Consider the following 27,864-nt stretch of genomic DNA (forward strand, 5'->3'; position numbering starts at 1 on the left):
TGTCATTCTAGAATGTACTCCTCATCCTGACAGTGACATTTCCGGAAACAGAATACTATTCGCCAGCCGCACGATACCACTCGCTTTCCCAAACTCCTCCTCCTCCTCCTCCTCCTCATCACCGCCGACCCTCGATGGCCGCGTCACCACATCCCACGCCACCAGCCCCATGGCCCGCAGCGCATCCACGCCGCCCACGCGCTCCATGAGCGCCTCGGCCGCCGCCACGTCCTGACGCTCCGTCGGGCGGTTCCTGGCGTCAAAGTCCGGGCCGGGCTGCCCGCGCCGAAACGCCTTGCGCTGACGGGCCAGGTACAGCGCGCTCGTCTGCGTCAGCGGCGCGGCGGGGATGTACACCAGCATGCGCAGGCTCCTGTCCGGCAGCGGCGGTGGTGCGACGCTGCTGCTGCTGCTGCTGCCGTCGCTCGGTGAGATGTGGTAGGGCAGGTCCGGGTGCCAGAGGATGTAGTCGCCGGCCTGCAGCGTCGGCAGGGTGATCATGCTCCTCCGCAGCGCGAGGTGCGGATGCCACCGCTCCGTGACGCGCTGCGCGTGGCCCGGCACCGCGCCGTGCATCACCGTGTCCGGGTCCCTCGCGAGGCGCCAGTTGCTCGGTGCCATGTGCCGCTCCCACGCCTCCTCCCGCTCCTCTGCCGTCATGGTCGCGTCCATGTCTCCCGGCAGGCTGCGGAGCGGCGCGAAGAACGGCCGCAGGAGGTAGTACGCCGTCGCGGCGCGCGGCGACGGCAGCAGCCGGATCATGCCCGGCTCGACGACGGACAGCGCCAGCACGCCCTGGAACATGCGCAGCACCGAGCACGCGCCGTGGCCGTTGTACAGGTCCGTCGTGGCGGCGGCGCGGCGCGCGGCACCCCGCCAGGGGTCGTGCCGCTCCCAGCCGCCGGCGAAAATGGACGCGTAGATGCCGCCGCCGCCGCTGTAGCCGTCGGGCTCCCAGCGCTCGAGGGAGCCGTTGTCGACCTGGGCGGTGATGCCGGCCGAGGACTGCAGCGCCGTGATCCAGTCCTCGGGCGACGGGGGCTGCTGCTGCTGCTGCTCTCGTGACGACGCGTCCCTGCTGCCGTTTGGTGGAGGATGCTGCTCGCTTTCAGGGTGCTGTGCTGCATCGTCGGTGCTCCTGCTGCCGCTGCCGCCGCCATATACGCGGATGCGATCCGCATACGCAATCGGATGCTGCGTGGAAATCTCCCCCTCATCCTCCCCCTCGTCCCACAACCCCATCATGAAGCTCTGCGCCTTGCGCACGTTCGGGTGCGCCCGCATGGCCACCTGCGCCGGCGACCAGAACAGATTGCGACACGCCGGGTCAATCGCCTCGGCCGACTCGCAGCCCTGCTCCCGCACGTACCGCGCCGTGTCCTCCATCGCCGCCTCGGCCTCCCCCCTCGGCACCACCTTGCGCACCACGCCCACGCCGTACCGCTGCACGTCGCGGCGGAACCGCGCCGCCGTCTGCGACGCGTCGCCGCCCGCCAGCACGTCGCCAAACTCAATCGACGGGACGAGGTGCGCGCCCAGCCCGTCAATGTGCTCGGCGTCGCGGCGCAGCGCGGCGAGGAGCCGCCCCCAGCTCGCCTCGAGGGCGTCCTCGTGGCCGGCGAGGATGGCGCGCTTGATCCGGGCGAAGCGCGGGGGCAGCGGCACGGGCTCGGACCCGCCCCAGAAGGAGGTCGCATCGTGGGCTTGGCTGCCGCGCGCAGGTGCAGTTGTGGGAGGCGCACGCGGCGCTTTGCCGGCGGGCGACTGCGTCACCCCCCCGCGGCGGCGATGCGGTTCGTGAGGATGGACGCCTCGAGAGGATGGCCGTGGAGGCTGAGGCGCCATGGTGAAGATGTCCCGTTCCGTCCTTCTTATACTGGGCCCGGTGTCTCATGTGTGTTGCGCGCATCTGATAGCTTTGGTGGTCTTCTGTCCGATCCGTCGTCTCCGCGGCGTCGCTCTCCCGCGGGGATAGAGAGCGGCCGTCTCACCAATGTCAGGATTTCGGCGTGCTGTCTGACGTCTGCCGTCAGGATTGATTGCAGAATTGTAGTTGCAGAAGCTACCAAAAGCAAGAAAAAGATGCCAGTTTTCAAATGCCTAATAGCGTAGTATTTTCACACCTGCATGAGCTTACGGAGTTGGATGCAAGGGGCCGTGCCGGCTTCCCCGAACATGCACTAGCGCCAATGGTCCGGTGTGGTGTAAGTGAAGAATCGCAGTGAATTCACAATGCGCAGGATCACAAAATGTACAGACTTTTTTCTTATTTCTTTCGAATATGCTAGCTAAATCGAATAGAATTCATGTTCAAGTGACACACTGCAATGACTGGTATATACATGTACTCGTACTCGCGGGCCAGGCGGCTGGACACGCTCATCGGCCGATGCGAGGCTAATTTTTTTGTTTTCATAATTTTCATCTTTTTCCATATCCTCCAAAAAAAGCAATACCCAAGTAAGACGAAAATGTGCTACTAGGGAAACTCAGAGCCGAATGGTACAAAACAGCATTTACAGGCGAGACTTGTTGGCGTCGGGCTTCCAGCCGTCCTCCATAGCAATCATCTCAGCAGCGCGCTCGCCAATGGCAAGGACAGTAAGCATGGGGTTGATGGAGGGCATCTCGGGGAAGACACCAGCATCGGCGATGCGGAGCTTCTTGATGCCGCGGACCTTGAGCTCGGGGTCGACGACGGCAAACTCATCCTTGGCAATGTCACCCATCTTGGTGGTGCCGGCCGGGTGGTAGACGGTGTGGGCAGCGCGGCGGGCGTACTCGCTAATGTCCTCGTCGGTCTGGACCTTGGGGCCGGGGGCGACCTCCTTCTTGAGCCAGTTCTTGAAGGGGGCCTCCTCGGCAATCTTGCGGGCGGCCTTGATGCCGTCGACGAGGATGGAGGCGTCGTAGCCCTCGGGGTCGGTGAAGTAGCGGAAGTCGAGGGCGGGCTTGACGTTGGGGTCGGCCGAGGTGAGGTAGACGCGGCCACGAGAGCGAGCGCGGGGAATGTTGGGGGTCATGCAGAAAGCATAGCCGTCAGGGATGAGGGGGTAGCCCAGACGTTCCGTGTTGAGGGTAAAGGGGATCTGGTAGCAGTGCATCATGATGTCGGCTGCGTCGCCGTCGTTGCCAGCGGCGTTGGTGGGGTCGCGGCGGATGAAGACGCCGGCGTCCGAGTCCATGGTGGTCTGGTTTTGAGGGACAGGCTTGCTGAGCTCCCACATGATGATGGTCTCGGGGTGGTCGATGAGGTTCTCGCCGACGCCGGGGAGGTCCTTGACGACGCGGATGCCCAGAGACTGGAGCTGGGCGCGGGGGCCGAGGCCAGAGTGCAGCATCAGCTTGGGGGTGTCGACGGCACCGCCGGAGAGGATAATCTCCTTGCGAGGACGCAGAGTCATCTTCTGGCCAGACTTGAGAGCAATGTCGACGCCGGTGGCAACGTCATTCTCGACGTGGACCTTGGAGACCCAGGTCTCGGTGAGGACGGTGAGGTTGGGGCGGCGCTCATCGCCACGGAGGATGGGGTGGATGTAGGCGACCGAGGCGCTGCTGCGCTTGCCGTCGTCAGGGTTGTAGGAGATGTTGAAGAAGCCGGCGCCGTCCACGAGCTGGCCCTTTTCACGAATCTCCGAGTTGAAGTTGTCAAGGACGGGAATGTCGAGGGCGGTGGAGCAGGCGCTGACCCAGTCCTTGCAGAGCTGGTTGCGGTGGCGGGCGTGGACGGGCTGGAAGGTGTTGCGGAGGTTGTCAATGTGGCGGGTGACGTTTTCAAAGGTCCAGCCGGTGCAGCCCTGGGCGACCCAGCGGTCGAGGTCGTGGCGGAAGGGGCGGAAGGAGATGAGGGTGTTGTGGGAGGAGCAGCCGCCGAGGACCTTGGCGCGCGAGTGGCGGATGTGGGAGTTGCCGTTGGGCTGCTCGGTGGTGGGATAGTCGTAGTCGAGGTCGCCGCCGAGGAGGGAGAGCCACTCGCGCAGGTTGAGGACCTGGGAGAGGTTGAAGTCGGAGGGGCCGGCCTCGATGAGGAGGACCTTGCGCTCGGGGAGGTAGCTGGAGAGGCGCGAGGCGAGGACGCAGCCAGCGGTGCCGCCGCCGACGATGATGTAGTCAAAGTTGGTGGCGGCGGAAGCGGGAAGGGCCTGGGTCGTCATGTTGGGCGATTGCTATTGGAAAATACGAAGACTATGTGTGCAAGAGATGTATCGTGAGCCTGTCACAGTGTGGCAGAGTCTGCAGTGGTAATAAGGCAAGCGAAACACGGGCTTGAGTGGAGCAGCGGCAAAGCTTGACCGGAACCGGAGCGGGTATGCAGGTTTCGGCTTCACGGAGCGAGCAAGACGGAAGCTGCAGTAGGCGATTGAACGTCACTTGTAGCTACGGGATGCAACAGCTAAGGTAGAAGCTGTGGTGATGTGTGGTGGGAATAAAGGATGCAGGTTGGGAAGAAGGATGGAGAGGAGGGTTTGGGGAAACGGGCTTTTGGAGAATTGGAGGGAAGGGACCAGTAGATAAGATATTGGCCGCCATCTTACGCAGAAAGGAAGATGATACAATAATAATAAGCCCTTTGGTTGGGTGGTCCCGCGCTACTACTCATGGCTCCGGCCGGCCTGAAGCTACTGCGCCGCCGCACCACCCGCACCACACACACCTCGCCCAAAGAAAAATGATGGCAGCGACATTGGCCGGGGCGGAGCATCGGAATTGATGATTGCGATCACGCGAGTTGGCTGCGCAGCGGGGTGGATCCTGCAGAGGGCACGGATAGTGGTTGGCTGGCAAGTTTGCATCTTGAAGCAGCAGCGGCCGTCTCACCGACATTGGCGCGGCGGTGGTGTGCAAAGTGGTGATGGGGACAAGGTATTACGTAGGAGCAGGGCGTTGAGGTTTAGTTTGGCTCGGCAGCGTAGGCACTGTGAGATTGTATGGGGGATGTATGTAGCAGCACTGTGCAAATTCTGCGGCCAGATGCACGGTGTAGATTTTGCGCGATGGGCGGGGTTGGACAGGTCGTACCGGCCCCGCAGCCTTGCTGGGGAGGCTTGCAGCTGGCAGGTTGGGGAGGAGAGCGCCCTGCATTTGCATTTGCATTTGCATTTGCATGGTCTGGCTGGGGGCGTCGGCAATTTCTTAGCAATGTTTTTGAAAATTCCCCATCCATCAAAGTGAGCGTAAATTTTTTCTAACCTGGTTCAATACGACGCTGTTGCTGCATGCATGTACGCAGGCCCATGTCGCAGCGGTGGGGTGCATCAGTGCCCACAGCAGCTTTGCAAGCTCTGCCTGCCAACTGGTCCAGTACCAGTAGTCTCGCTGTAGCCGCGCTGTGGCCGGGGTTCTTTGCGCTGCTGCAGCCTGCAAGTGAGGCACTGAGGCTGCGGCCACATTCCTTCAGCGCACGCAAACAGCGCCGTGGCAGCCGCTTTACAGCGCCCGCTGGGGCTGGCGGAGCTGCCGACAGCCAGTCTGCGGGTCGCTGATGTCATTTTGCCCTTTTTTTTTCTCTGTTCGTCTTTTGCTGCCGCCCACCAACAAGCTTGTCCGCCAACCCCCGCCAGTTTTTTTTTTTTTCACCCTAGCTTTTTTTCCTCTCTCTGAGCTGCAGCAAGGGCCTTTGCACCAAGTGGACTGCAGTTTGCTAGTCAGTGACCGTTTCGGGAAATGGGGGGCTCGTTCGGAGGGGCGCCGAGGCGGGGAGCCCTTGGTTGTAAGTACTGAAGAGGCATCGACAGTGATGAGACAAAAAATACCGCCGGCTTCTGATCTGGTCATGACCTGTTCTGCAGCCTGTGGCGCCATTTACCGACTTGCATTGCATGGATAGAAAGAAAAAAAAATGTTCTCGGCGCCATTGTGGCTGGCAAGCTGGCTTACGGGCTGATGGCGCCTGGCCAATGCCGAACCGACCCCGGCCTGCGCTCAATCAGTAGTCGACGTACTTTGATACGGCAGCAGCTAGATAACGGACAGCCATCGCCCGGGGTAGAAACCACATGATCGGACCGTATGCCGTGTTGAGAACAGCTGCCGTGCAGACGCCGCGCATCATTAAACTACGTCTGCTGGGCACGTAGGGTAGGCCTCCAATACCCGTGGCACCGTAGGGTTTTCAAGGGCAACGACTCGAGCATGTTTGATGCTCGTTGGGCTAGCGATGCTTCTGTATTAGTAGATGTACACAACATGGCTCCCAGTTAAGCTTCCTCACTTATTCAAGTCGGTCTTTAAACGTTCTGTCGTGATTTACGAGTTACACGCCGCTGCACCCTTCACTAGCCCATAATACAATGGCATTGCCCCTCCTCACCGCAATGCCTCTTCGAATAGGACAAGACAGAAGCGTAACAATGAGTTGGCCTATTAAGCCCTTCAGCAAACGCATCTCCGGACATGACCGATTTCTCTCCCGTACTTTGCTGCATGCCGCAAGTAAGAAATGCCCGTTCCCTGCCAGCCTCACTTGTCCAGTGGATGCAGTGGGCTGCGGGGGCGACTCTATCCACTGTAGCTTGGTTGCCTTGCCACTGTAACCACTGTAACAACTGTAACCACTGTAACTACCGATCCGTCCTGAACCTCCACTTGGAGCTGCCAACTCGTCCGGCCGGCTTGCGCCTCTTTCTGTAGCTCCATCATCACCGACTCCCCAAGCTATCTCAGCTGCCATTGCTCAAACGACCTGACCTGCCCTACTCAGCGATAGCTCTCGTGCCAACCGCCGTCGTCACTCTACCTGCATAGCTTCTACCTACCGACATTTGTCCATCTGGGCAGCGAGCTTTGATTGTCACCTTCACCTCTTGCAACACCACAAACGAAGCCATCACCACCATCACCACCACCGCCACCATGACCTTTGCGAAAGAGATTCATACCTTCCACTCCGGCCAGCCCCAGTCCAAGACCTCCTCCTCCGCCAACACCTTCCAGTCCATCGACCCCAGCACCGCCTCGCCGCTCGCCACCATCTACACCTCGACGCGCCAGCAAATCGACGACGCCGTCGCCTCGGCCCAGGCTGCCTTCCCGGCCTGGTCGCAGACGCCCGCCCCCAAGCGCGCCGCCATCCTGCTCCGCGCCACCGCCATCCTGCGCGAGCGCAACGATGCCCTCGCCCTGACTGAGACGCTCGACACGGGCAAGGCCTGGTCCGAGACGTCGACCGTTGACGTCGTCACCGGCGCCGACGTCCTCGAGTACTACGCCCACATGGTCGCCGGCAGCCAGCCCGGCCAGCACACGCGCCTCCGCAGCGACGCCTACGTTCTCACCACCCATGAGCCGCTCGGCGTCTGCGCCGGCATAGGTGCCTGGAACTACCCCATTCAGATCGCCCTCTGGAAGTCGGCGCCCTGCCTGGCGGCCGGCAACTGCATGGTCTACAAGCCCAGCGAGGTCACCCCGCTGCACGCCAACACCCTCGCCCAGATCTACATGGAGGCCGGCGTGCCCCCGGGCGTCTTCAACGTCGTCTACGGCGACGGCCCCAGCGCCGGCGTGCCCCTCGTCTCCCACCCGGGCGTCGCCAAGGTCTCCTTCACCGGCCAGGTCAGCACCGGCAGCAAGGTCGCCGCCTCGGCCGCCAAGGACATGAAGGGCATCACCATGGAGCTCGGCGGCAAGAGCCCCGTCGTCGTGCTCCCCGACGCCGACCCCGAGGACGCCGCCGACGTCGCCATGGCCGCCAACTTCTTCTCCACCGGCCAGGTCTGCACCAACGGCACCCGCGTCTTCGTCCCCGACACCCTGCTGCCCGCCGTCGAAAAGGCCCTCGTCAAGCGCTGCCGCGAGGGCATCCGCATGGGCATGCCCCGCGACGAGGCCACCAACTTTGGCCCCGTCGTCTCCGCTCCGCACATGGAAAAGGTCAAGGCCTACATCCAGCACGGCAAGGACGTCGACCGCGCCCAGGTCCTCTACGACGGCGCCGCCGAGGCCCAGAACAAGAAGCCCACGCCCAACGGCTACTGGGTGCCGCCCGTCATCTTCACCAACTGCACCGACAACATGCGTGTCGCCCGCGAGGAAATTTTCGGACCCGTCATGTGCATCCTCCCCTACGCGGCCCGCGGCCGCACCCAGGAGCAGTGGCTCCCCGAGGTCGTCCGTCGCGCCAACGACACCCCGATGGGCCTTGCCGCCGGCGTCGTCTCCCTCGACGTCGGCCTTGCTCAAGACGTCGTCCGCCAGCTGCATGCCGGCATCACCTGGATCAACACCTGGGGCGAGTCGCCTGCCGAGATGCCCGTCGGCGGCTGGAAGATGAGTGGCGTCGGTCTGGAGAATGGCGAGGAGGGCATCCGCGCCTACATGCGCACCAAGAGCACGCTGGTGCAGCTTGGCAAGGGTGCCTGCGCAGGCCTGTTTGCGAAGCTGTAATTTTACGATTGTTTTACTTTGGTAGCCTGGTTTTGTCTTGTTTTGTCGGGTACATATAAAAGCGATTTTGCATTGAATGAGAACGAGAAATGTATACTATAACCTCGACTTTTTGACACGTGACGGAACCTGTATTTGAAGCACTTTTCTCATGCTGCCTCAGTTGGCGTATGGTTACATGAGAAACGATTTGAATGGATAAATTATAAAGCTATTCCATATCCCCAAGTTTCTCAAACGTGACCCGTGCCGATGAAAGCGTCTCCGCCGTGCGCCTTCCCCGCGCATTTTTCACTAACCTGCAGCCACACACACCAGCCATGCCGCACCTCGCCCACGTCTCCGTCGTCGTCCGCGACTACGACGAGGCCTTGGCTTTCTACATTGACAAGCTCGGCTTCACCCTCGTCGAGGACCGGCCGGTGCCCGAGCAGAACAAGCGCTGGGTCACGGTCGCCCCGCCCGACGCACCCCCCGGCGCCACGACCGTCCTCCTCGCGCGCGCCTCCTCGCCGGACCAGCTCGCCGCCGTCGGGCGGCAGACCGGCGACGACCGCGTGTTCCTGTTCCTCGCGACGGATGACTTCCAGCGCGACCACGACAGGCTGACGGCCGCGGGGGTCGAGTGGGCGCGGCCCGTTGCGGTCAACGACTACGGCACGGTGGCGGTCTTCAAGGACCTGTACGGAAACTTGTGGGATCTGATAGAGTACGCCAAGGCATAAGGTGCCCAGACAGGATGATGGAAAAGTCTGTGGAAGCCTTTATAAGGGAGTTATGCTCGGTCTCTGAGCATCCGACAGACGAAAGACGGGTTTGGTCGAGTGGTTTCGGCAAAAGACGACGACATGTGACCGGCAGCAAAGCACGAGATGCAGCACGCATATGTACGAAAATCTTTCTGTGCAAGACTCGAGTTCGAATTTCCGCCTTTGGTGTAGTCCGCTGGCCTGTTTCTCAGCCTTCTTTACGGTTCTATGGGATTCCAATGTTTGACTTTGTGGCTGTTGGTTGTGGTTGGTAAACCTTGGGTGTACGCCATGATGGAGCGCCGCCGACGACATCGGTTTCTCGAGTGTGCAGCAAAACGAAGAAATAACTTCCTTCAATGAAGAAAACGCTACGGTAGTCTCGGAGTCAGGGCGAGCACAACCAAGTGACGACGAAAGTGTCACATCAAGGGCGGACACACCGAGAAGAAGCAAAGAACGACAACACCTAGAGAAGAAAGCGAAGGACGACGACACCTAGAGAAGAAACGAAGGACGACGATATGGGACGAGCTAAGAACAAATAGGAAATATGCGTCTGTAAGTTTTGCTTCCACTTTTGATTTTCCTGGGGGTTTTCTTTTTGTACAATTTTGCAGAAGATCTAGCTTAGCTGTGTTAAGAGACTAAAATGTACTATAGACGTGTTAAGAAAACGGGTAGAATCTTTTCCACGATAGAAAATGTGTTTTTAGCGTGTGTACTTATAATACCAAATGGTAGGTATATTTATGCTATTCACTGCCTATTTTGTATGTAGGTAACGTCTATTAGACTAATTAATGTATTGCGTATCTCAGCGCATTCGTCTTCAAACCTTTTAAAAAGGTACAGGGACGTTGCGCTCAAGATAACCGCGCCAAGTCGGCTGAGTGCGCTTCAGCGTCGTGTTGGACGTGAGCTGCAGGTCCTCAATGGCGCTCGCCCACTTGACCAGCTCGTCCTCGCGCCACGCCGTCTGCAGAATCGCCAGGCCAAACGGCATGCCCGAGTCGGAGCTCACGCCGACGGGGATCGTCACGGCCGGGTAGCCCGCCTGCGCGGCCTGCTGGTAGCTCTGCCCGACCGCGGGCGGCACGAGGAGACCGTTGAGGCGCGTGCCGTTGTGGCGCAGCGCGTCGTCGATGCCCTTGCGCGCCGTTGACTGGCAGTAGTTAAGAGCTTGAAAGTAGGTCTCGTTCTGGACACCCTTGGTCGCCTGCGAGGCGAGGAAGACGTCCTGGCCAGAGTACCACGCCGGGTGGCCGAGGGGCCATGGGCGGCCGCCCTCGGCGCCGTCATTGTCGATGTTGTACTGGATGATGTCGTCGACGGTGCGCACGTTGGTGTTGGTGAGCTCCTCGAGATACTTGTTCATGTTGTTGTAAAAGTCAACTTTGACGTACGTCAGCTCCGACTCGTTGGCGCGGCCGCGAGCCGTGTTGCCCCAGTCCCAGTCCCAGCCGTTGGGGCTGACAATGGTCTCAAAGTCGGTGATTTCCGTGCCGTTGATGATGGTGGCACCCGCGGCGCGCATCATGTCCAGCAGCCGCGTGAGCGCGGCGAGCTGCTCGTCGTCGGCGAAGCGCCAGTAGCTCATCCACGGCAGGCCGAAGCGCGCGCACTTGAGCGCCGACTTCTTGGCCAGCAGCGAGGCGTAGCCACCCTCGGGCGCCTGCTTGATGCCCTCGGCGAGCGTGTAGTTGTCGCGCGGGTCGGCGCCGTGGATGGCGTCAAAGACGTACACGGCGTCGCGCACGGTGCGGCCAAAGGAGCCGACCGAGTCCTGGTGCTCCGTCTCGGGAATGACGCCCGCGCGCGAGGTGCGGCCCACGGTGGGCTTGAACCCAACAAGGGCATTGCGAGAAGCTGGGTTAATGACTATATGGTGGAAATTAGCATGAGTCGTAGCAATGGGAGTAGGACACGGCGATGGACATACCACTACCGTCGGTCTCGGTGCCGAGCGAAAAGGCAACAACGTTGGCGGCGACACCAACAGCGCTTCCAGAGCTGCTGCCACCGGGGTTCACGGTCAAGTTGTATGAGCTGCGGCACTGTCCGCCGCGACCGGAGAAGCCCTCTGAGTAGTTGCTGCTACGCATATCGGCCCACTCGCTGAGCGTGGCCTTGCCAAAGAGCACGGCGCCGGCGTCGCGGAGCTTGGCTACGACGTGCGCGTCGCGGGGCACGATGCTGCCAAGAAGGGCGAAGCTTCCGGCTGTCGTCTCCATGTTGTCCTTGGTGCCGATGTTGTCCTTGACGGTAAAGGGAATGCCGTGCAGGGGACCGCGGACCTTGCCGCTTTGACGCTCTGCATCGCGCTCGGCGGCAATGGCAAAAACGTCGGGGTTGACTTGCAAGACGGAGCTTGGTGGCGACCGTGTTAGCCCGAGGCAAAGAAAAAAAACGAGTCGTATGGGAAATGCCTTACTTGATGTACTCTTCAGTCTGGAACGTCCTGGTAAGGTAGCATCCTACCAGCTTCAACGACGTCAGGTTGCCCTTTTCCATGGCCTCCTGCATCTGGTCGATGGTGGCCTCCTCCAGCTTGAAGCCGTGGCAGTCGGCCATGGGAAACAGCTCCGTCGTGAGGGCATTCTCCTGGAGCGGAACCAGCTGCGGCGTGAACTGCGTGTCGAACGCGCCAACGGCCGTAAGGAGCGCAGCAGCCGACAGGATCGCTGCACGCATGATGGCGGGTGGCTGATGGGATGGGTAAGGGAAAGATGTCACTGGTTGCCGATCACCCTCGTGCGATTGTCTGTGGCAGCCAATCTGATTGTATAGTGCGAGTGGCAGCGAAAAGCGCGACCCGGGTTCTACATATATCGCATTTACACTTTCCGCGGGCATGATCCGCCATTGGGTGGCTCAAGGACAACAGGGTGAGCTCAAGTCATTTGCCTCATCAAAAAACTGTCAGCGCTTCCCCCTTGCACATAGTTCACTAGTTAGTTGGACCAGCGATCCCTGCCACACGTGTCAAAGTCCCCGACGACGTGGTAGGTGCGTTCGGAGGAACCGGCTTCCATTTTTCTTCCACGACTTCTTTCCGCGGCTCGACTGTACGTTTCAATACCTTGGCACATTTGGCCGACATTACTGGTAATAAATCGCGCTCCAGGCACCCAGGATTTGCAACTGACAAGTCTAGTATTGGGTATCCAGTTTAAGGTGGCTTAAGCTTCTTCCTCCACTACGAAAACGGCCGCTAAATGACTCGCTTCTTTCATTACAGGCAACTTATTAGCGGGCTTTTTGGTGGAGAGTGAAGACTCGCTGTGGAATCCGCCAGCTGGAGAAGTGCAGGCATCTTTGCCGCGCCCAATGTGCAAATTAGTTACCAGGGACAGGGCGAGGATTTCAGTTCGCAGGTTTGCCTACGAGCCATGGCAAGATCGTCTGGAGACGACTCGGAAAGTTAACCGATAGGGTTCATTAAAGAATTATACAGAATCTAGAATACAACCGCCTCGCTGGCTCAGTGGCCGCGGGCTTGTCCCTCTTTAATGTCAAAGTCTACCTTGACATAAATGCCATCGGTTGATTTGGTGCTGTGGAAATCATCCGTACTGAGATAGTGACCGGCACTCACCGCCGCCTGGTAGTTGGGGTTGAATATCTCTTCTCGGCTGCCGAGCTGCTGGCTCCGCCGCCGCAACGTGCCAAGCTTAGTCGCGCCCGAGTCGGTGGTCCTGTTCTGCATCCGATTTCCAGTAGATCCAGAAGCGTCGCTGACATCCTTTTTGCCCAGCACAAACTTGTCGAAGATGGGCTTGACACCTGGAACAGAGAGCGCGATTAAAGTCGCACCAATCTCGGCGACCTCAACTCCGAGCATTGGGTTGTACTCCCATGACTATGTAGTGTTAGTGTGTGATGGTGCTGTAGTTACCCGTACTCGACTCACCATGTCGGCTTCCCACTGTCCACGGATAACCAAAACTAGTCGCGCGATGGAAATGGCAATCACACTATGCTTGCGTTAGTTGGGAAGATGAGCAGTTGTGTGATGCACTCACAGAATACCAGGCAGCAAAATAGACCCAAGCTGAATCTTCTTCTTGCGGCTCATCTCCAAGGTCCAAAGCATTGCAATAGGAATACCAAAGATGAGTAGATCGCACAGCAACGACACCGAAGAGTTAACACTGTAGACCAGCCCCCATTGCAAACATTGGAATTGGTGGAATTCGGGCTGAAAGTCGTATGGCCAATATCCTGTCACCGGTTTGCAGTGGAAAATCAACAGTAAGATTTGCGGTATGAAGCCTGCAACCAAGATTCCAAAAACGATTTGTATCGTGATTCTGAATTTCCGATGCAGATTGCAGAGTCGGTAGTAGAATGCCAACCCAGAAACACGGCACAGAAGAAGCGCAATCGTGTAGATGATGTGGGCGATAAAGTCGAGCAGCTGCGTCAACAGCATGGTGTCGTTGTCGAGAATGTTTTCAATATACGCAAAGTGGCGACCCGATCCCAATCGTATCAGATGAATGCAAAGAGCGACAAATGTGATGAAGCAAGTCTGTTGAACAATTTTATCAGCAAACTTGGCCGTGCGACTACCCTTTCGGGGGGGGGAGTACCAGAGATCCCAAGGCCAGACCATCGTCAACACCGACACGCTTGACGACGAATGCTCGCGAGACCAGACGGCAGATAACCACACAGCTTGTTAGTACCGCCACAATGACAATAGCAACGATGGCGGGCTGGTCCTTGGATTCGTTGAGAAACGCTTCGGTGACGCCCTCTGGCACCTTGCCGCTTGCAATGGCCGCGGCCACCTTGGAATCAGACATGATGTTGAAGTAGATGGACCAAGATCAATCCAAAAAAGAGAAAAAAAAAACACAGGGCTAGTTGAAGCAAGCATCATCTACATATCACAAACTAAATCGAGACGAAAGCAACTCGTTTGCGTTGTCCTCTACTAACTAGCTAGTGGCTATCTTCAGCTCCTGAGCCCCGATTGCCCTGAGTCGTGAACCTTGCAACGCTCGCAACGTGTGTGTGGGTAATTTTCTTCTTCTTCTACTCTTCCCTGCCACACCTGCCACCCAGAATATGTCCCATCTGAAGTGTTTCAACGACGGAGTGGAAAACGGGCCACCGCCACCACCATCACCGGCAACTGAGGCGCATCCACACGGGCGGGACAGAGGAGGTCCAGTTCATGCCCGCCTTGCAAATCACCTCAGCTCACGCAGAAACAAGGCATGCGCCTCGCAGAGCTCCGCCAAAGTGCCGAAGCAGGGCTCTTGCATAACGTATAGGTTTGATATGAGACAATCTGGTGCAACCTGTCAAACCTGCTCGCATGGTACCCGATGCCTCTCGGATGTGTGGCATGACCATGTCGCAAACTTGACAGAATCTGCAACGGGGCTGTTCCATGACTTGCGCCGAGAACTGCCTATTTCGGAGCGCAAGCGAAGATGAGACCCAGTTTGGCACTGCCGTGAAATTGAATAAGCCACGCCACCCGCCCGCCAATGTGGGATGCGCGGTGCCTGGCAGACTGTCGATCTTGAAGGTTAAATTTTCATTCTAGCAGGGATTCTAGTTATCCTTCTGGATTCTAGAAATTGAATGGCGGGAGATCCGCTGGATTTCGAGGTTGGAGAAATGGAACCCTCCGTCGGCTACTGAAAATCGCCAACATTGCCTAGTGCGGCGAGACAGTAACCGGGCGCACAGGTCGCAACGAAACCCCCATCATCATGCTCTTTCCGACTAGCGATGAGGTTTTCTATGCCCTATCGCAAAGCTACATTTACTTGGGCCACTCGCGTGATGTATCAAAGGAAACAGTTTCATGCAGAAAGGTGTGTCGCAAGCGGAGCCGGCGCAGCAGTTGAGACAGGCGTGACCCTTATAACCCACCTGCTATACAGATCATGCACAATGTGACACCGGAAGTAGATGAATATCAGGGTATTACTTTAAGAAGTCGTCCAGGCCCGTCCCACTCCGACCTTATATGCCTTCTTATCACCGGGCAGCGCCAGCCACTCATTCAAGGTGAGCCCGTACTCGACCTCGCCAAGCTGCGTCCCCGGCAGTGGCTCCTCAAACTCGACAAAAAACGTCCGGAGATAGCGCAGCCCGCAGCTCGCCATGGTCGCGCGAGACGCCTCGTTGACCGCCATGGTGTCGGCCCGCACCCTTTGCAGCCCGAGATCCACGAACCCGTGCCGTAGTACTTCCAGGGCGCCTTCCTTGGCCAGACCTTGCCGCCAGAACCGGGGCAGCAACCGGTAGCCCAGGTTGCCGGCCGTCGGGTCCAGCGCGCCGCCATCGTCCCTGATGACAGGTGATAGTGCCCACCACCCGACGAATTCGCCGCTGTCCGCCGTGAACCCAGACCAGAGACCGAGGCCAGGCACGAGCGTGCCTGCGGTCAATCTTTCGGCATGGTCTTGGGCGGCTTCTTGCTCGGTGAGTCTCTGCCGTAGATGAATCGAAGGACTTCGGGATGTGAGTTGAGCTCTTTGAAGTGTTTGAGGTGCTCCTCGCTCAGCGGCTGGAGATGTAGTCTAGTTGTACGCAGGGGCTTTTGTGCCATGTTGTATGATATGTCTAGGGTCTGATAGAAGGCTCATCTAGTGACTGACAAATTATACGCATCCCACGCAGGTTGGTGTGCACATTGCACACCGGATGAGTCATTTAGAACTGTAGCCTTGAATAATCTTTAAGAATGGCTGAAATGGATAACTGATAGAGCATCTCATTATGTAGCTAATACACAAACTGATCTGCTTGTCACGTACTAAGAACTAGGCACCTAAATTTGTGCTTTGTTGTCACGCTGTATGAGTGAACAGCTATTATGAACAGATGGCTGCAATTGCTCCACTAACGGATGCTGGCAATGATTGGGCCACAGAGCTGTTAGCGCACTAACAGACTACTATGTCTACTGGTCGCAATCACGCCTAATGTAAGGGTCGCTCCCAATTCCAAGATAGGAGGAAGTCTTCACAAATATGATCTATCCAATTACTATCAAGCATATTCAGCTTTTGTTTGCGGAAATATATTTCCAAGTCAACGCGCGACGCCTCGTTGACCCTTCTGGTTTCGGCGTGCACCCTCGGCGCGTGTGGTCCAGGAGTGTAAACTTTTTATAATTCATTCCGCTATCTCTCGGGTCTCACATCGCAAGTAGTTGTACAACTTGTAATAAACATAGATTGAAAATTGCTAAGGAACATGGCCGGTTACTAGGGAGAGCATCACATTGGGGGCGCAAATGAGTGACAAAAAGGTGCTGCTCTAGTAATTAGAAGTAGTGGCTTATTACTACTTTTAGGGTTTTCTTTCTCTAATCATTATTTTCTACTTCTTTTCTTCTTTTTCTTCTTGCTGTCTTTGTCTTTCTAGATCTGCTTATTTCCTTTATTTCTCTCGTCTTATGTAGCTAGTAACAACCAGGGGTTCTTTTTTTTTCTTGCAACTCCCTTGCCGGTAGTCTAGTGAATCCAGTGAAAGAATCGTTGCCTGCTGGAGCACAACAAGGATTAAAAATCAGGTTTAAATATCAAATTTTCACTCTGCCAGTTGCCTTTAAATCGGTCACCTTTTGTCCTTCAATCTTTATAGCTTTACACACATGGCCTTCTATGGGAATGTGAGCAGGGTCATCTTCGAAGACATGGGGCTAATAGCCTGGACTCAGTACGAAGGTTTCTGAGTGAACCTACTCGGCTCTGATTAATATCCACTATGATATTACTGCACTACATATGAATAGTGAAAGTCGTCTTCGTTCTCCCTAGGACTTGCCACATGACCCGCTGCCTGCTCCTCGTCCAAACTGTTCAAGAGCGTCTTTTGAACAGCCTTTCCACCAGATGTAATCCTCTCAAATGCTACAAGAGCTTTATCGGTGAGCGGTTCGGCAGTTGCGTCGCTCTTGAATGCTTTGGCCGTCTGAAGGAGCTCTTGAACTTGTTTTAAACGAAAGTGTTTGTCTTTCCCAGTCGTCAATTCAACGTCAAAGCTCTCAGTCGGCTTACCATTGTCAACGATGCAGAGACCGGTCGCTGACTCCAGCTCCTGTTTCCAGTCATTTCCTGCCGTTGTCGCGTCAAGTTGAGTCAGAATGCTGAGGAACGTCGCGTTTGACTTCTGGGCTGCCATGTATGCTGCCGCAAGAGGCGGCGGTCGTCGGTCGGCTCTTTGGAGCGCGTCTGCAGCTCTTGCCTCAAGCTCGGCAATCTTTTGCATCAAGTCAACAGACATGTATCCTAGTTTGCCGACCTTGTAAGCCTTTGCCATTCTAGACGCGTATTTGTAGATTCGGTATATGCGGCGAGCCCACGCTGCAACGTGGAAGATTGGTGCGAACGGAGTTGGGATGAGACCCAAGACATAGAAGCCAATGTCAACAACGGCATACGTAATGTCTTCTACCAGATCCATGCCCCGATCATCCAGCTTTTCAATAGTTGCAATCATCTCAACCGTCTTGGAAACCTCCTCGGGTGTTGACAAGACCGAATCTTCCTTCGAGACGGTCTCTATCGATTCCTTGATGTTTTCTGTCGCAATAGCGATTGTTCCCTCCTCACTGGCTTTATTGAGAGCCAATGACATGGTTTCGTCTGCAGTGCGCTTCATCCTATCGGTCGCTTCCTGTGAGGATGTGAAATGGATCTTCAGGATGATGATTTCCAATCGCAGTGCTTCCAGCTCACTTTGTAAAGCCAAGTCGCATGATTCCAAAGTCACTGCACAAGCTAAATCATCAACTATAGTAGGTACACTTGTCAGAAGTGCTACCTTACTGCGTTTGACTCGAAGCTCGTTCGTCGTTTTGTTCACGAGCTCCTGAGCCAAGGTGGCGTCTATCATCGCGCTCATTGCTTGGACATTGGCCCCGGCAATACCCTTCATGATATTTTCTTTGCGCAGATCAATTCTCCTCTCATATTCCATGAGAGACTTTTTCTCAGCCCATTGCATGGAGACAAACGCTGCACCTCTAGTTCTGAACTCCAAAGCCCGAGCTGCGCGCAAGGCCTGCACTTCAGGATACCTGTGAGAATCCAGAAACATTGCCAAATGCTTAACTAAGCTTGAACTCATGTTAGCATTGCGCTGCGCTTGTCGCGCCGCAAATCCGCAAGCTGCCGCATCATCATTCCGGCGAATCCAATCCGTGGTGTTGTTGACAGCTTCAGATATGAGCGTGATCCGCCTCAGAATGGCCGAAACGGAGATACCAAAAAGCGAGTTCTGATGCATGGTGGATGAGCTTTTCTTCATGAATTTGATTGCTTCTTCTTCCGCTGCTTTTGCCGATGAGAATGAAGCCTGGTAGTCGCTCCATGGAGCTTCTTTCCAGCCATCATGATTCGCTGGAAATCCAGCTAGCTGGAATTGCTGCGTCGAAGCAGAGAATGAAGACATATCGGGGTTGTAATCGTTGTTCATCGTGTGCTTCTGGTCCTGTGTAGCCGTGTTCTCCCCATTCGGCAAAAAGTCCCAGCTGGTCACCTGATCCCAGCGAATATCTCCAAATACCGCAACTTCTTTTGATCGGGGCCCCGTATTGAGGGTTGGAAGGGTCGATCGCAATTCGATGAAGTTTGGTGTTGCTCGAATATGGTAAATGTATCCAGGCTGATTCCCTAGGAAAGATGATTCGACGTCGGGGTCCGTAGTTGTCCGCAGATAAAAGTAGTCCCTTTGGCAGTCCGCCAGAAGATCGCATTCAGTATTGACGGTATAGTCATACAAACTGGGATAAGACATATTTTTGGCCGCGGAGAGAAATCCCCCCTGGGCCTTTACTTCTTCGGGGCTCATCCTGTCGCCGCGAAGAACATCCGTTATCGGGGACGGTACAGCTATTCGAGCAGCGTCGCCACCACGCAAGATGACCAACAGCGGTAGAAGAGCATGCCAAGCGTATGCCATTCCGAATTGTTGAATGCCTTTTTTTTGTTTTGTTTGGATAAATAATTTTTGGACCCAGTACATGTGTATCTGGCAATGCAAATGAATGATACTGATGATGATAGGGGAAACAGGTTTGCTTCAAATTATATTCTCCCATTAATTTAGAAGACCGACTTGAGTCTTTTCATCTTCGCCTTTTCGGTTACCCTCGGAGTGTTGAGGAGGCGGCAAACGTGGTTAGCGTTACAGTGTTTACCGCTCAATTGCACCATTCTTCCCGGGTGCCCCGCAAAGATGGCGACTTTGACATGATTATCCCCAACGTTATTTTTAAGCTCAGCATCAGTACATATTTTGGCCCACCGACAATTATATGGCCTTCGCGAAGGAGCAGACCCACTGACAAAGAGGCGGGCCGAACCACGAAACATCTACATCCACGAATAAGCCGCCCATTCTCGAACCAGCTGATTCACTCTGACCCAGTCGCGAATGAAGTATCGGTGTAAAGCTCCAGTATAATTGAATCGTTTGGATCTCTCCCTGTTACTATTTTCTTTCAACAACATGGACTTCGGTGTATAGGATGCTGCAGCGGCTGCCGTTGGTCCATTTCCGAATCATGTACGAAATCGGTTACAAGCCTACGCTTCAGGCCTACGGCGACGTCAGCGAGATATCATTTGATCCTAACAGAACAAACGTTGTGCGGTTCTTATTGAAGACTCCGGAAGCTAGGCTGCTTATCTGCATGGGTGCGAATAATACATATATAATATAATAGTGGCAATATGGGCCCCCTTACAGTATTATTACAACGTCAGAGGGTCTATATTGCATCACCCCGTTTGACAGCCAGTCATATCAGCCAGTCATATTATATTATACTACCAAGGAGCTAATATCAGCGCTCCTAGTGGTCCAAAAAGTCGGTCTGAATCTGGTGCTCGGCATCGGCAGCCTGAGTCAAAGGCAGATCTACGCTAAGCTCGCGATAAAGTGAGCTCGTCTTCTCGTGGAGCCGTGAAGATTAGAAATGGGTAGTTGTCTGAATAAGCCTTGAGTGAGAGACACATGACTTCACTTTCCAGGGTCGTTGGGCTGGGCCCCGGCCTTTTGTGATCACTCCTCATGATAGGCTTGCACCGTGGCGCATCAAAAACGGAAGCAGGGACAACAACACACGAATTGCGAGGGAGCCAGCAGAAAATAAATATAACTTGTGTTCCTGAAATGTATTGGACTGCACAAGTGCAGCCTGTCAATTGAAATGTGATTTGGGTTTCTGTAAGAGATTATGAATAGAGTTGTGCAGATGCAGCTTGTCAATTGAGGTTGAGAGTCATAGCGCCGTGGATAGCCTGCGCAATGTGCCAGTTGGCCCGCGTTTTAGGATGAAACATTTTCATATAGGCAACCGAATAATCAGTAATTGTCACAGATCCGTCCGAATTCTTCACTACCGAGCTACCACCTTGGCCTCCTGCATTTGTAAGGTCGTTGATCGTTAGGGTGCCGTTGGCAATGTCCTTTGCAGCGGAGCAAAGCATGGGTCCGAGGGGCTCGTCGGGGTCCTCGCTATCGCTGCACGTTGAACTCTGCACGGAGATGGACCAACCGCCCGGCGCGTTTTTGTTTTTCGCTGGTGGCATAGAAAAGCCAACTTCATTCGGAACGTCGTCCCAGCCATTGGGATAGAAGAAGGCGACCGTGTTCTGACCAGCCTCCGTATCGAGCGTTTCTTTGACGCCCGGCTCACAGAAACGGTGCCCCGTGTAAATCCTGCTACCGGTATCAATGTCGACGAATTTAACCCTTAGAGAGGGATCGAATTGAGTGTAACGGCGGATGGCGAACTCAACCTGCTGATTCAGGCTTCTGGAGAAGTCGTTCAGCTGGAGCCGCAGCTCTTTTGTCAAGTATCGACCGCTCCAGATGAGCAAGTTGGAAAAATAGGAGGCATCGCAGGTGCTTTCAGAAGCGTCAAAGAATTCCGGATACCCAGTCCAGTAGACCATGAGGCGGCCATGGCCGTCTTTCTTTTTGAAGATATCATCCAGGATGTCGTGAACAAGGCCTTCCACCTTGCCGTCGGTGTTCAATTTTATTTTGGTGTGCGCGATGTCCGTGTCACATTGTTCTTTGTAAGACCCTCTAGGATATCCCATGAGACAATGGCTGACAATGTCCGCGAACCCAAAGTCATTGCCTGTAAAAGAGACCGTGGCAATATCTGAAGTCATAGGTATCCAGTCCTGAAGCTGCGAAGCGCCTTCTCCTTTGTGGAACTGATCAGCAGTCTCTCCACTACATGCGAAATTCTGCCATTGGGGTCTCCCTTGATGCACTGCTCGAACTAGGTAGTCCAAGATCGCGGGGTAGCTGCCGGTTCCACGGTAGCATCCTTTCGTATCGTCCCATGGAGTGCCAGCGCCAATACCCGCAGCGTACGAATCGCCAAACGACACCCAACCCTCTCTGATGGGATAAGGCTTGTTTGTAACATTTATCTTGTCGTTGCTGTCAAGATAACTAGCAATCGCAGTCCACCAGGGGTAAACAGTAGCTTCGAGCGTGTCCTCCGCATAGATGATGCGGTTGTACTGGTTGCTGATCCCAGGCGTCACCACTTCAACAGACCCAACGGTGACAAGATGTGAGATGAAGACATTGGCGGAGTTGTAAACATTGACAAGGCGCTGCTGGCAATTCTTCTTCCCCACACAGTCCTGACTGTAGTTTTGGAACCAAGAGTAAAGGCCCGTGCCGTCAATGTAGACGCCGTCGGAATTTTGAACAATAAGAGCCCAAGCGACGTTGCAGTTTGTAGTTGCACTACCGCATGTATCAAAAGAAGGCTCCCCAATCCAGTTGTCCACGGCAAACGGAGCTGGGGCCTGCAAGAACGAAGTTCCTTGAAAGTCTGCAACGGCGCGGACCGTTAATCGGAGGAGAAATGTGGCACAGGATTATTCGACTTACAAGGGGACTCTGTTTGAATAATACTCATATACACGTTAGAGGCGCCGACAATGTTATACTGGTACATGACGCTGTGCTCCGACGCGGTGCCACGCCACCATGTCGGCCCATCGCCCCAAATTAGAATGCCTGGAAGAGAAAATTAAAATCAAGCCTCAGATCAAAATGAAAAACAGCTGACCTCTGCCAAAGTAAACATTGATTTGGTTTGAATCGTCACTCGCAGGGTCGTCGAGATCATGATCTACCTTGGTCAGCAATTTTTCAGAGCAGAAAAGTAATGTATGGAAAGCGACTTACCGGCTACCCACGCCCACATGTTCTCAAAATATCTATCAGAACAACGGTCAGCTTCGTCAGGTTCCCATCATCTTTGAAGGGAGATATACCCGCTACCCTTCTCCGTTTTCAAAAGCATGATGGCACCTGCAATGCATTTACTGTTCACGTTGCCAGAGAGCTTGGGACAATCCGCCTTGCGCAGATCGGTACCAGTGGCGCCACCCACTCGGAAATGACAATCTGTGTGCACAATTAGCAAAGTAGATTCGCCGACATGTTCAATGCGAGGCGCCATTTACCCCACATGCCTACATCACCCTGCTTAGTCGATTGGAGATTCCATTGCACTAAGGCTAAGCCGGGCAACGATCCTCGGGATGTAAACAACAAGTTCTCCATCTGTACCAAGCCATTTTTCTCTCCTTGGCCGACTGTGAGCATGGGCCTGGGATGCTTAGCGTCGGAGAATTTGTCGCCTACAGCCATAAATTGAGACCAGACCTCGCCTCGGATGCGAGTATTGGACGGGATCTACCTCAAAGTGTTAGCGCAGAAGCCCATTGTGACTTAACACAGCTGAGCACAGTACAAGTAAGGGGCTTGAAATTATGTAGACGCCGGCTGTTTCCCAGTTAGCTCAAAACGGATGAGAGGTAACAATGGACGATTACCTGGAATATAGAGCAAAAGATTGTTCTCCGCGGCATATTGGAACAGGGATTGAAGAGCGACCGTGTCATCTGTTTTGCCATCGCCTAAAAGGACTACAGTTAGCCGCGAAAGTAGACAACGCAACTGCAGCCTAGCCTGTACCTGCAGCATGAAGTCTTGCATTGACGACCTGGTCTTTGCTGCGATTGTAAAAAACAGGCTTTCTGGTTCCTGAGATTAGCCTGAGTTGAGACCGAAAAAGCAGCGGAGAACATACCCGGTACTGAACCAATTGCCATTGCTATCCAAGAGGCTTGCTGGCCGATTTTCAGCGGGCATTGATTCTCCGTGGGCAACGCCTCCTTGCTTAAAATCATTGCCGAATTGCCAGTAATCAATTTTCCAGTCGTCGACATTTTTTGAGATTGAAGCCCCATTTGGAAATCCGATGAATGTGGCGGATTTGTAAATCTGGGAGTGACTTAATGTGATAATAGTTGAACCTTGCTCCTTCCCCTGTGTTAAGGTAAAGGGGTATGTTTTGATGGCAGTATTGCAGTTTATAATGGCGGAATCGACGACGGAAAGCGAGCCAACAGGAGATTTCGAATCAGAGCCGGCCGCAGTGAGGTCAATACCGACTTTACAACCTTCTAGGCGAAGATGCGACCACGACTGTCTAATAGTTAGCACATAACCTAAAATGCGAGTATAAGAGATAATATGCTCACCCAGACCCAGTTCCATATTAGACCGATACATTTTTGGGAACCGATAATATTGATTCGGGACGCCGAATACTGCTGACTTCCAGCCAGGATACCGTATTCGCCGTTGCTAATCGTAATGTCTCCCATCCAACCTCCACTGCCATTTTCCGCAACTATACAAATTAGCGTTCGTGACTTTCTGGAAGCTAGTTGCAAGTCTTGATGCGTACAAATGCCAATTTGAGTCGTCGAGGAAGCATTCGACATCATCACGCTGGTTTCTTCGATGGTGGTCGCTTGCGCCACTTGCCAATGAATACCTACCATGCCCTTCTGCCTGGTCAAGCGGACATCGATTTGCAGTCCCCGAATACTCCGATAGAAATTGCTCTGAGGGGGCGCGGAGTTAAAAAGCGGCATCACTTATCCATGCGGGTTCGACATACTGTGTTGAGATACCATTCAGAATGGCCATCGGGAAGGTAGACATCTGTCGTGAAGACACCAAGCCCAATAAAGTTCCTAGCCGATTGAATCGTAGCAATTGTGCCTTTTACGCTGCCGACAATCTGCGTGTTGTAATACAGCACAATTGAGCGGTCAACACGATAGACACCTAGTATATGGTTAGCGGTATGTTCTACAGGACAGCATGCGTTCCAAACTCACCACTGGGAAAATAAACTATTGCTCCGCTGACAGATGACTCAGGACAGCCTTTGCCACAGCGGTTACCATCGGATATTGCCTTCTGTATGGCGTCCGTGTCATCAGTGACTCCATCCCCGACAGCGCCGTAGTCTTTGACGTTACGCCAGACCTGGCTCACGATCAGTAAAAAGATTATGTAATTTGAGAAACAGTTTTTATAGATACCTTGTAGCTGTCTTTAGAATGGAATGGCTGCTGAGAGAGGCTGTGATCTTGATCTGCCATCCAGTCACTACCATCCCAGCGATCGGCCCTTCTCAGGGAAGCGGATCCAGCTGAGCTTCCCACGGGAGGGCGCAGATCTTGGATTCGAATCTTGGCCTCGTTTTGGTATCGCTGCAAGGTACCATTCTTGCGGAGGTCCTGCGTATCGACGTCATTGGTGAGCTTCAAAGCTTTGAGGAGCTCAGATGTGAGCCGCGGCGGAGATGGTGGGCTTCCAGTGTCCCTTCGACTCTGGGCTGCAGTGGGATTCCTTTCATTGCCCTGTCGAGGATTAGCAACGCGCCAAAGGTTGTACTCGCCCTGTTGCTTGATTGCTTCGTCGACAAGATCTCTTGCTTGGGAAAGATCGTGGGAACTGGCATTTGCCAGCGAAATGACTTTGGGGAGTACGGGAGGTAAGACAGAGTCAGCTCCTGTTTCTTTCAACGAAGAAATAAATTTCGCGTGAACCTTTGCCATGTCCTCTCCTGTTGGTATGTAAAATTCAACATCGAGCATAGAAAGAGGCTCCGCGGCGGGCTTCGCTAGGCTTTGGCAGCAAAGCGAAGCCACCATGTAAGAGCAAAGCAGCTGTCGTGAAATAAACATGCCGATTTTCCGATTCAGAGGAAAAAAGGTTTGAAAAAGTCTAGGATGCCTCATCAAACAGTTGAAGTGCTGAACTAGATCGCTTATACAGCAATCCCCGCCTGTCTTTCCCTCTCCCTCTCCCTCTTCCTGTTTCACCAGCGCTGTCATATAGCAGGCATACAGTATACGCGACTTCTTTTTTTTTGTTTTTTGTTTTTATGCAAAGATCAAGCTATTAATCCCTGCTATACTATCAATCTGCATAAAATAGAAAGCTAATGCAGCGAGACTTGCACGGAGCGCCAGCCCGGCGTTCTACCCACTTGTCTAAACCACTCGGGATTCTGAGCAGTATTACTCATTGGGGAATGGCAAGAAATATTCAATTCTTAGAAGCAGTCATCTTGTATCCAGAATATTCAGGTTTCATTCCCAGAAACCCATACCCAAGCCAATAATTGAGGCGTAAGAATTGCCTCGATGCATACTCTTCACTCCACAACTCAAACCTGCGGACCCAGTCCGGTTCGTTCAAAAAAGGCCAAAAAATTCGGAAGATCATGCATCTTCCACGATATTCCCAAGTATCATGACAGAAAAACATGGTACGAATCTGAACCCAAAGAATGCGACGGGCGAGCGTGTCGGCAGCACGTGGAGAGAGGGCGTTGGAGGCAGCGTAGACAAGGCGGAGCCAAAGTGGTGTAGAACACAAACTGAAATAAAGTTGTGCATCCTGAACTGCACTCACAATCATATGGTCCAGCTGCTGTGCTTCCTCTGAACCAAAACGTCGGACTTCAGAGGGCCCATTGGGCAGCCGCGGGGGGCCAAACCTCATGTAAATGCCTTGCCAGGAATTGGGCCGCTCTGGCGGACCCCTTATGGGTGCCACAGCCATAAATTGCCCGACGGACCATTCGCCACTCACTATGTAAATCTCTCTGCACATTCCCTGCGCATGATGACGTACTGTAGGCGTGCCCCAGTAGCTTCCGTCGGGGACATGGACGAGGATACCGTTCCCGTCTTCCTCAAATTCAAACGTGACAAGTCTGGGCCATTTGGAGGCGGGAAGCGCTCGGCTTGGGATAAAAAAACGCTCCAGATTCTCAAACCTGGTCTGGTGGCGCGTGTCTGTTCGTGAGGTGCAGGAGACGAAGAGCGAGTGGACAGCATGGAACTGAAACAGGCGGTGGACCGCAGCAATGGCAGACAGAGTAGTGACCGTGTACCATAAAAGAGCCATGGTTAGAGAGTGACACGTAGAGTTTCCATGCGTTGCTTTGACAGATGGGCTGTTGGCGGAGGACTTTGCTATCAAGAGCTGCGCTTGGGTGCGTGCCAGAGGACAGATGCGCAGCCTTGCCCGTTGACGTAAGCAAGTTAGACTGCACGTCGCAAAAATAATGAAACAGATCCAACTGACGTATAATTTAGGATAATGCAAGGTGGATTTTGTATAGGGACTAAGCAGTGACCAAGTTTTGTCTCCTTTTTTTATATGTGCGGTTTAAGGATCTGGGTGGCATTGCTTACTAGGATAACACATTTAAAACCTCAAACACTGCCTCTGTTGGGCACAATACCCTCGCCGTTAGCCGGCACAAGAAAATGACAGACAGATAAAATCATGAAATGAAAATAAGAAATAGTGAGTGCAGCAAAAAGAGCACAGGTGAAAACAAGGAAACACATTAATAACACAAAGGAAGTTGCTTCGTTAAAATTGAGTCGCCTGCGTCTGCTCCGCCGTGGCCAGGCTGTCCGATTCACCAGCTGCGTTCAACAATACAGTAAGTACAGGGTATTTTATTGGTAGCGATTGCCCCACGTGCCCGCTCTTTCGGGAGGATCAAGCCGTACTCTCGTACAAGCAAACAAGTAATACTCTCTCGCAGCGGCAGCTGTGGCTGCATAGGCCACTCTAATCCAGGTCTTTTTCTACACCTTGCCGTAGAGGCGTAAGAGAGAGCGCATCTAATTACACTGCTGCGGTGACTGGCCGTGTTGTGCGGGCGTCCTTACGCAGCCGGCATTTTATTGCCAACTGGGGTCGCTGCTGCGGCGAGTAGCTGCATTGCATTGCATGACAGCCTTACATTGGCTGAATTATATTGCGCGCTCGTGCCGCTTCGGCACTATCCGACAGTAGTTTATGTGAAAGTGCAGTAACTTTTCTGCTCGGAAAGAAAATGAAGCGAGCATCACCCTTCTCTATTCAGCTGCGCGTAGGCATCATAAGCATTTACAAAACGAGACTGTGGTAAGACCGCGTGGAGATGGAATTACCTAGCCGGAGTTGTACACGTCTATTATAACTGTCTGCAAATAGCACAAATATTTCAAGCGTCGAAATTGCGACCGTTGCCCAGCGAGCGCGTGTATGCACACATGCATTTGAACTCTCCACTCACCCAAAGCGGATGGAGTGTCATTGAGCGCCGGGCCGATAACAAGCCTTCTAACGAATATTGCTTTTAAATAAATATGTATAGCTCTATGTGCCAAGCCGGAAGCTCGGCCACGGAATTCGGTCGCCTTGACGCGTTCGCATCCTTCTAAGTTCGTAAGGACATGCAGGTCGCTATCCATGCAGGCCTCGAGATTAAACGAAAAAATGCAATAACACCTCATGGTCTGGAAAAATCGACGCTCTTGAAATTGATCACGTTTTTGAG

At 54.2% G+C, this 27,864-nt stretch overlaps 9 protein-coding genes across 9 annotated transcripts; 2 read left to right on the plus strand and 7 right to left on the minus strand.

Annotated features, from left to right (window-relative positions):
- Window positions 1-21: 21 nt before the first annotated feature.
- LMH87_003380 (uncharacterized protein) lies at window positions 22-1,845 on the minus strand (the record flags this gene model as incomplete). Its single annotated transcript, XM_056192377.1, has 1 exon — window positions 22-1,845. The coding sequence occupies one exon, from the start codon at window positions 1,843-1,845 to the stop codon at window positions 22-24; it is 1,824 nt and encodes a 607-aa protein (XP_056048169.1).
- Window positions 1,846-2,516: 671 nt separating this feature from the next.
- On the minus strand, window positions 2,517-4,154 carry LMH87_003381 (uncharacterized protein; the record flags this gene model as incomplete). Its single annotated transcript, XM_056192389.1, has 1 exon — window positions 2,517-4,154. The coding sequence occupies one exon, from the start codon at window positions 4,152-4,154 to the stop codon at window positions 2,517-2,519; it is 1,638 nt and encodes a 545-aa protein (XP_056048170.1).
- A 2,698-nt stretch (window positions 4,155-6,852) lies between these two features.
- LMH87_003382 (uncharacterized protein) lies at window positions 6,853-8,382 on the plus strand (the record flags this gene model as incomplete). Its single annotated transcript, XM_056192401.1, has 1 exon — window positions 6,853-8,382. The coding sequence occupies one exon, from the start codon at window positions 6,853-6,855 to the stop codon at window positions 8,380-8,382; it is 1,530 nt and encodes a 509-aa protein (XP_056048171.1).
- A 320-nt stretch (window positions 8,383-8,702) lies between these two features.
- Window positions 8,703-9,107, plus strand: LMH87_003383 (uncharacterized protein; the record flags this gene model as incomplete). The annotated part of the gene is made up of 1 exon (XM_056192413.1): window positions 8,703-9,107. The coding sequence occupies one exon, from the start codon at window positions 8,703-8,705 to the stop codon at window positions 9,105-9,107; it is 405 nt and encodes a 134-aa protein (XP_056048172.1).
- An 865-nt stretch (window positions 9,108-9,972) lies between these two features.
- On the minus strand, window positions 9,973-11,987 carry LMH87_003384 (uncharacterized protein; the record flags this gene model as incomplete). Its single annotated transcript, XM_056192424.1, has 3 exons — window positions 9,973-11,012; window positions 11,074-11,501; window positions 11,566-11,987. The coding sequence occupies 3 exons, from the start codon at window positions 11,985-11,987 to the stop codon at window positions 9,973-9,975; spliced, it is 1,890 nt and encodes a 629-aa protein (XP_056048173.1).
- A 628-nt stretch (window positions 11,988-12,615) lies between these two features.
- On the minus strand, window positions 12,616-13,942 carry LMH87_003385 (uncharacterized protein; the record flags this gene model as incomplete). The annotated part of the gene is made up of 4 exons (XM_056192435.1): window positions 12,616-12,993; window positions 13,045-13,108; window positions 13,157-13,665; window positions 13,727-13,942. The coding sequence occupies 4 exons, from the start codon at window positions 13,940-13,942 to the stop codon at window positions 12,616-12,618; spliced, it is 1,167 nt and encodes a 388-aa protein (XP_056048174.1).
- Window positions 13,943-15,085: 1,143 nt separating this feature from the next.
- Window positions 15,086-15,812, minus strand: LMH87_003386 (uncharacterized protein; the record flags this gene model as incomplete). Its single annotated transcript, XM_056192446.1, has 2 exons — window positions 15,086-15,537; window positions 15,758-15,812. 2 exons carry the CDS (start codon window positions 15,810-15,812, stop codon window positions 15,086-15,088), a joined length of 507 nt encoding a protein of 168 aa, XP_056048175.1.
- Window positions 15,813-16,877: 1,065 nt separating this feature from the next.
- Window positions 16,878-18,959, minus strand: LMH87_003387 (uncharacterized protein; the record flags this gene model as incomplete). The annotated part of the gene is made up of 1 exon (XM_056192458.1): window positions 16,878-18,959. One exon carries the CDS (start codon window positions 18,957-18,959, stop codon window positions 16,878-16,880), a length of 2,082 nt encoding a protein of 693 aa, XP_056048176.1.
- Window positions 18,960-20,377: 1,418 nt separating this feature from the next.
- LMH87_003388 (uncharacterized protein) lies at window positions 20,378-25,111 on the minus strand (the record flags this gene model as incomplete). The annotated part of the gene is made up of 15 exons (XM_056192470.1): window positions 20,378-21,975; window positions 22,035-22,163; window positions 22,216-22,278; window positions 22,335-22,366; window positions 22,424-22,556; window positions 22,616-22,847; window positions 22,906-22,937; window positions 22,988-23,071; window positions 23,130-23,191; window positions 23,245-23,642; window positions 23,699-23,850; window positions 23,908-24,067; window positions 24,124-24,293; window positions 24,347-24,497; window positions 24,554-25,111. 15 exons carry the CDS (start codon window positions 25,109-25,111, stop codon window positions 20,378-20,380), a joined length of 3,954 nt encoding a protein of 1,317 aa, XP_056048177.1.
- Between the last annotated feature and the right edge of the window lie 2,753 nt (window positions 25,112-27,864).

The sequence above is a fragment of the Akanthomyces muscarius genome, chromosome 2 (genome assembly GCF_028009165.1).
Source record: "Akanthomyces muscarius strain Ve6 chromosome 2, whole genome shotgun sequence".
Classification (NCBI taxonomy): Eukaryota; Fungi; Ascomycota; class Sordariomycetes; order Hypocreales; family Cordycipitaceae; genus Akanthomyces; species Akanthomyces muscarius.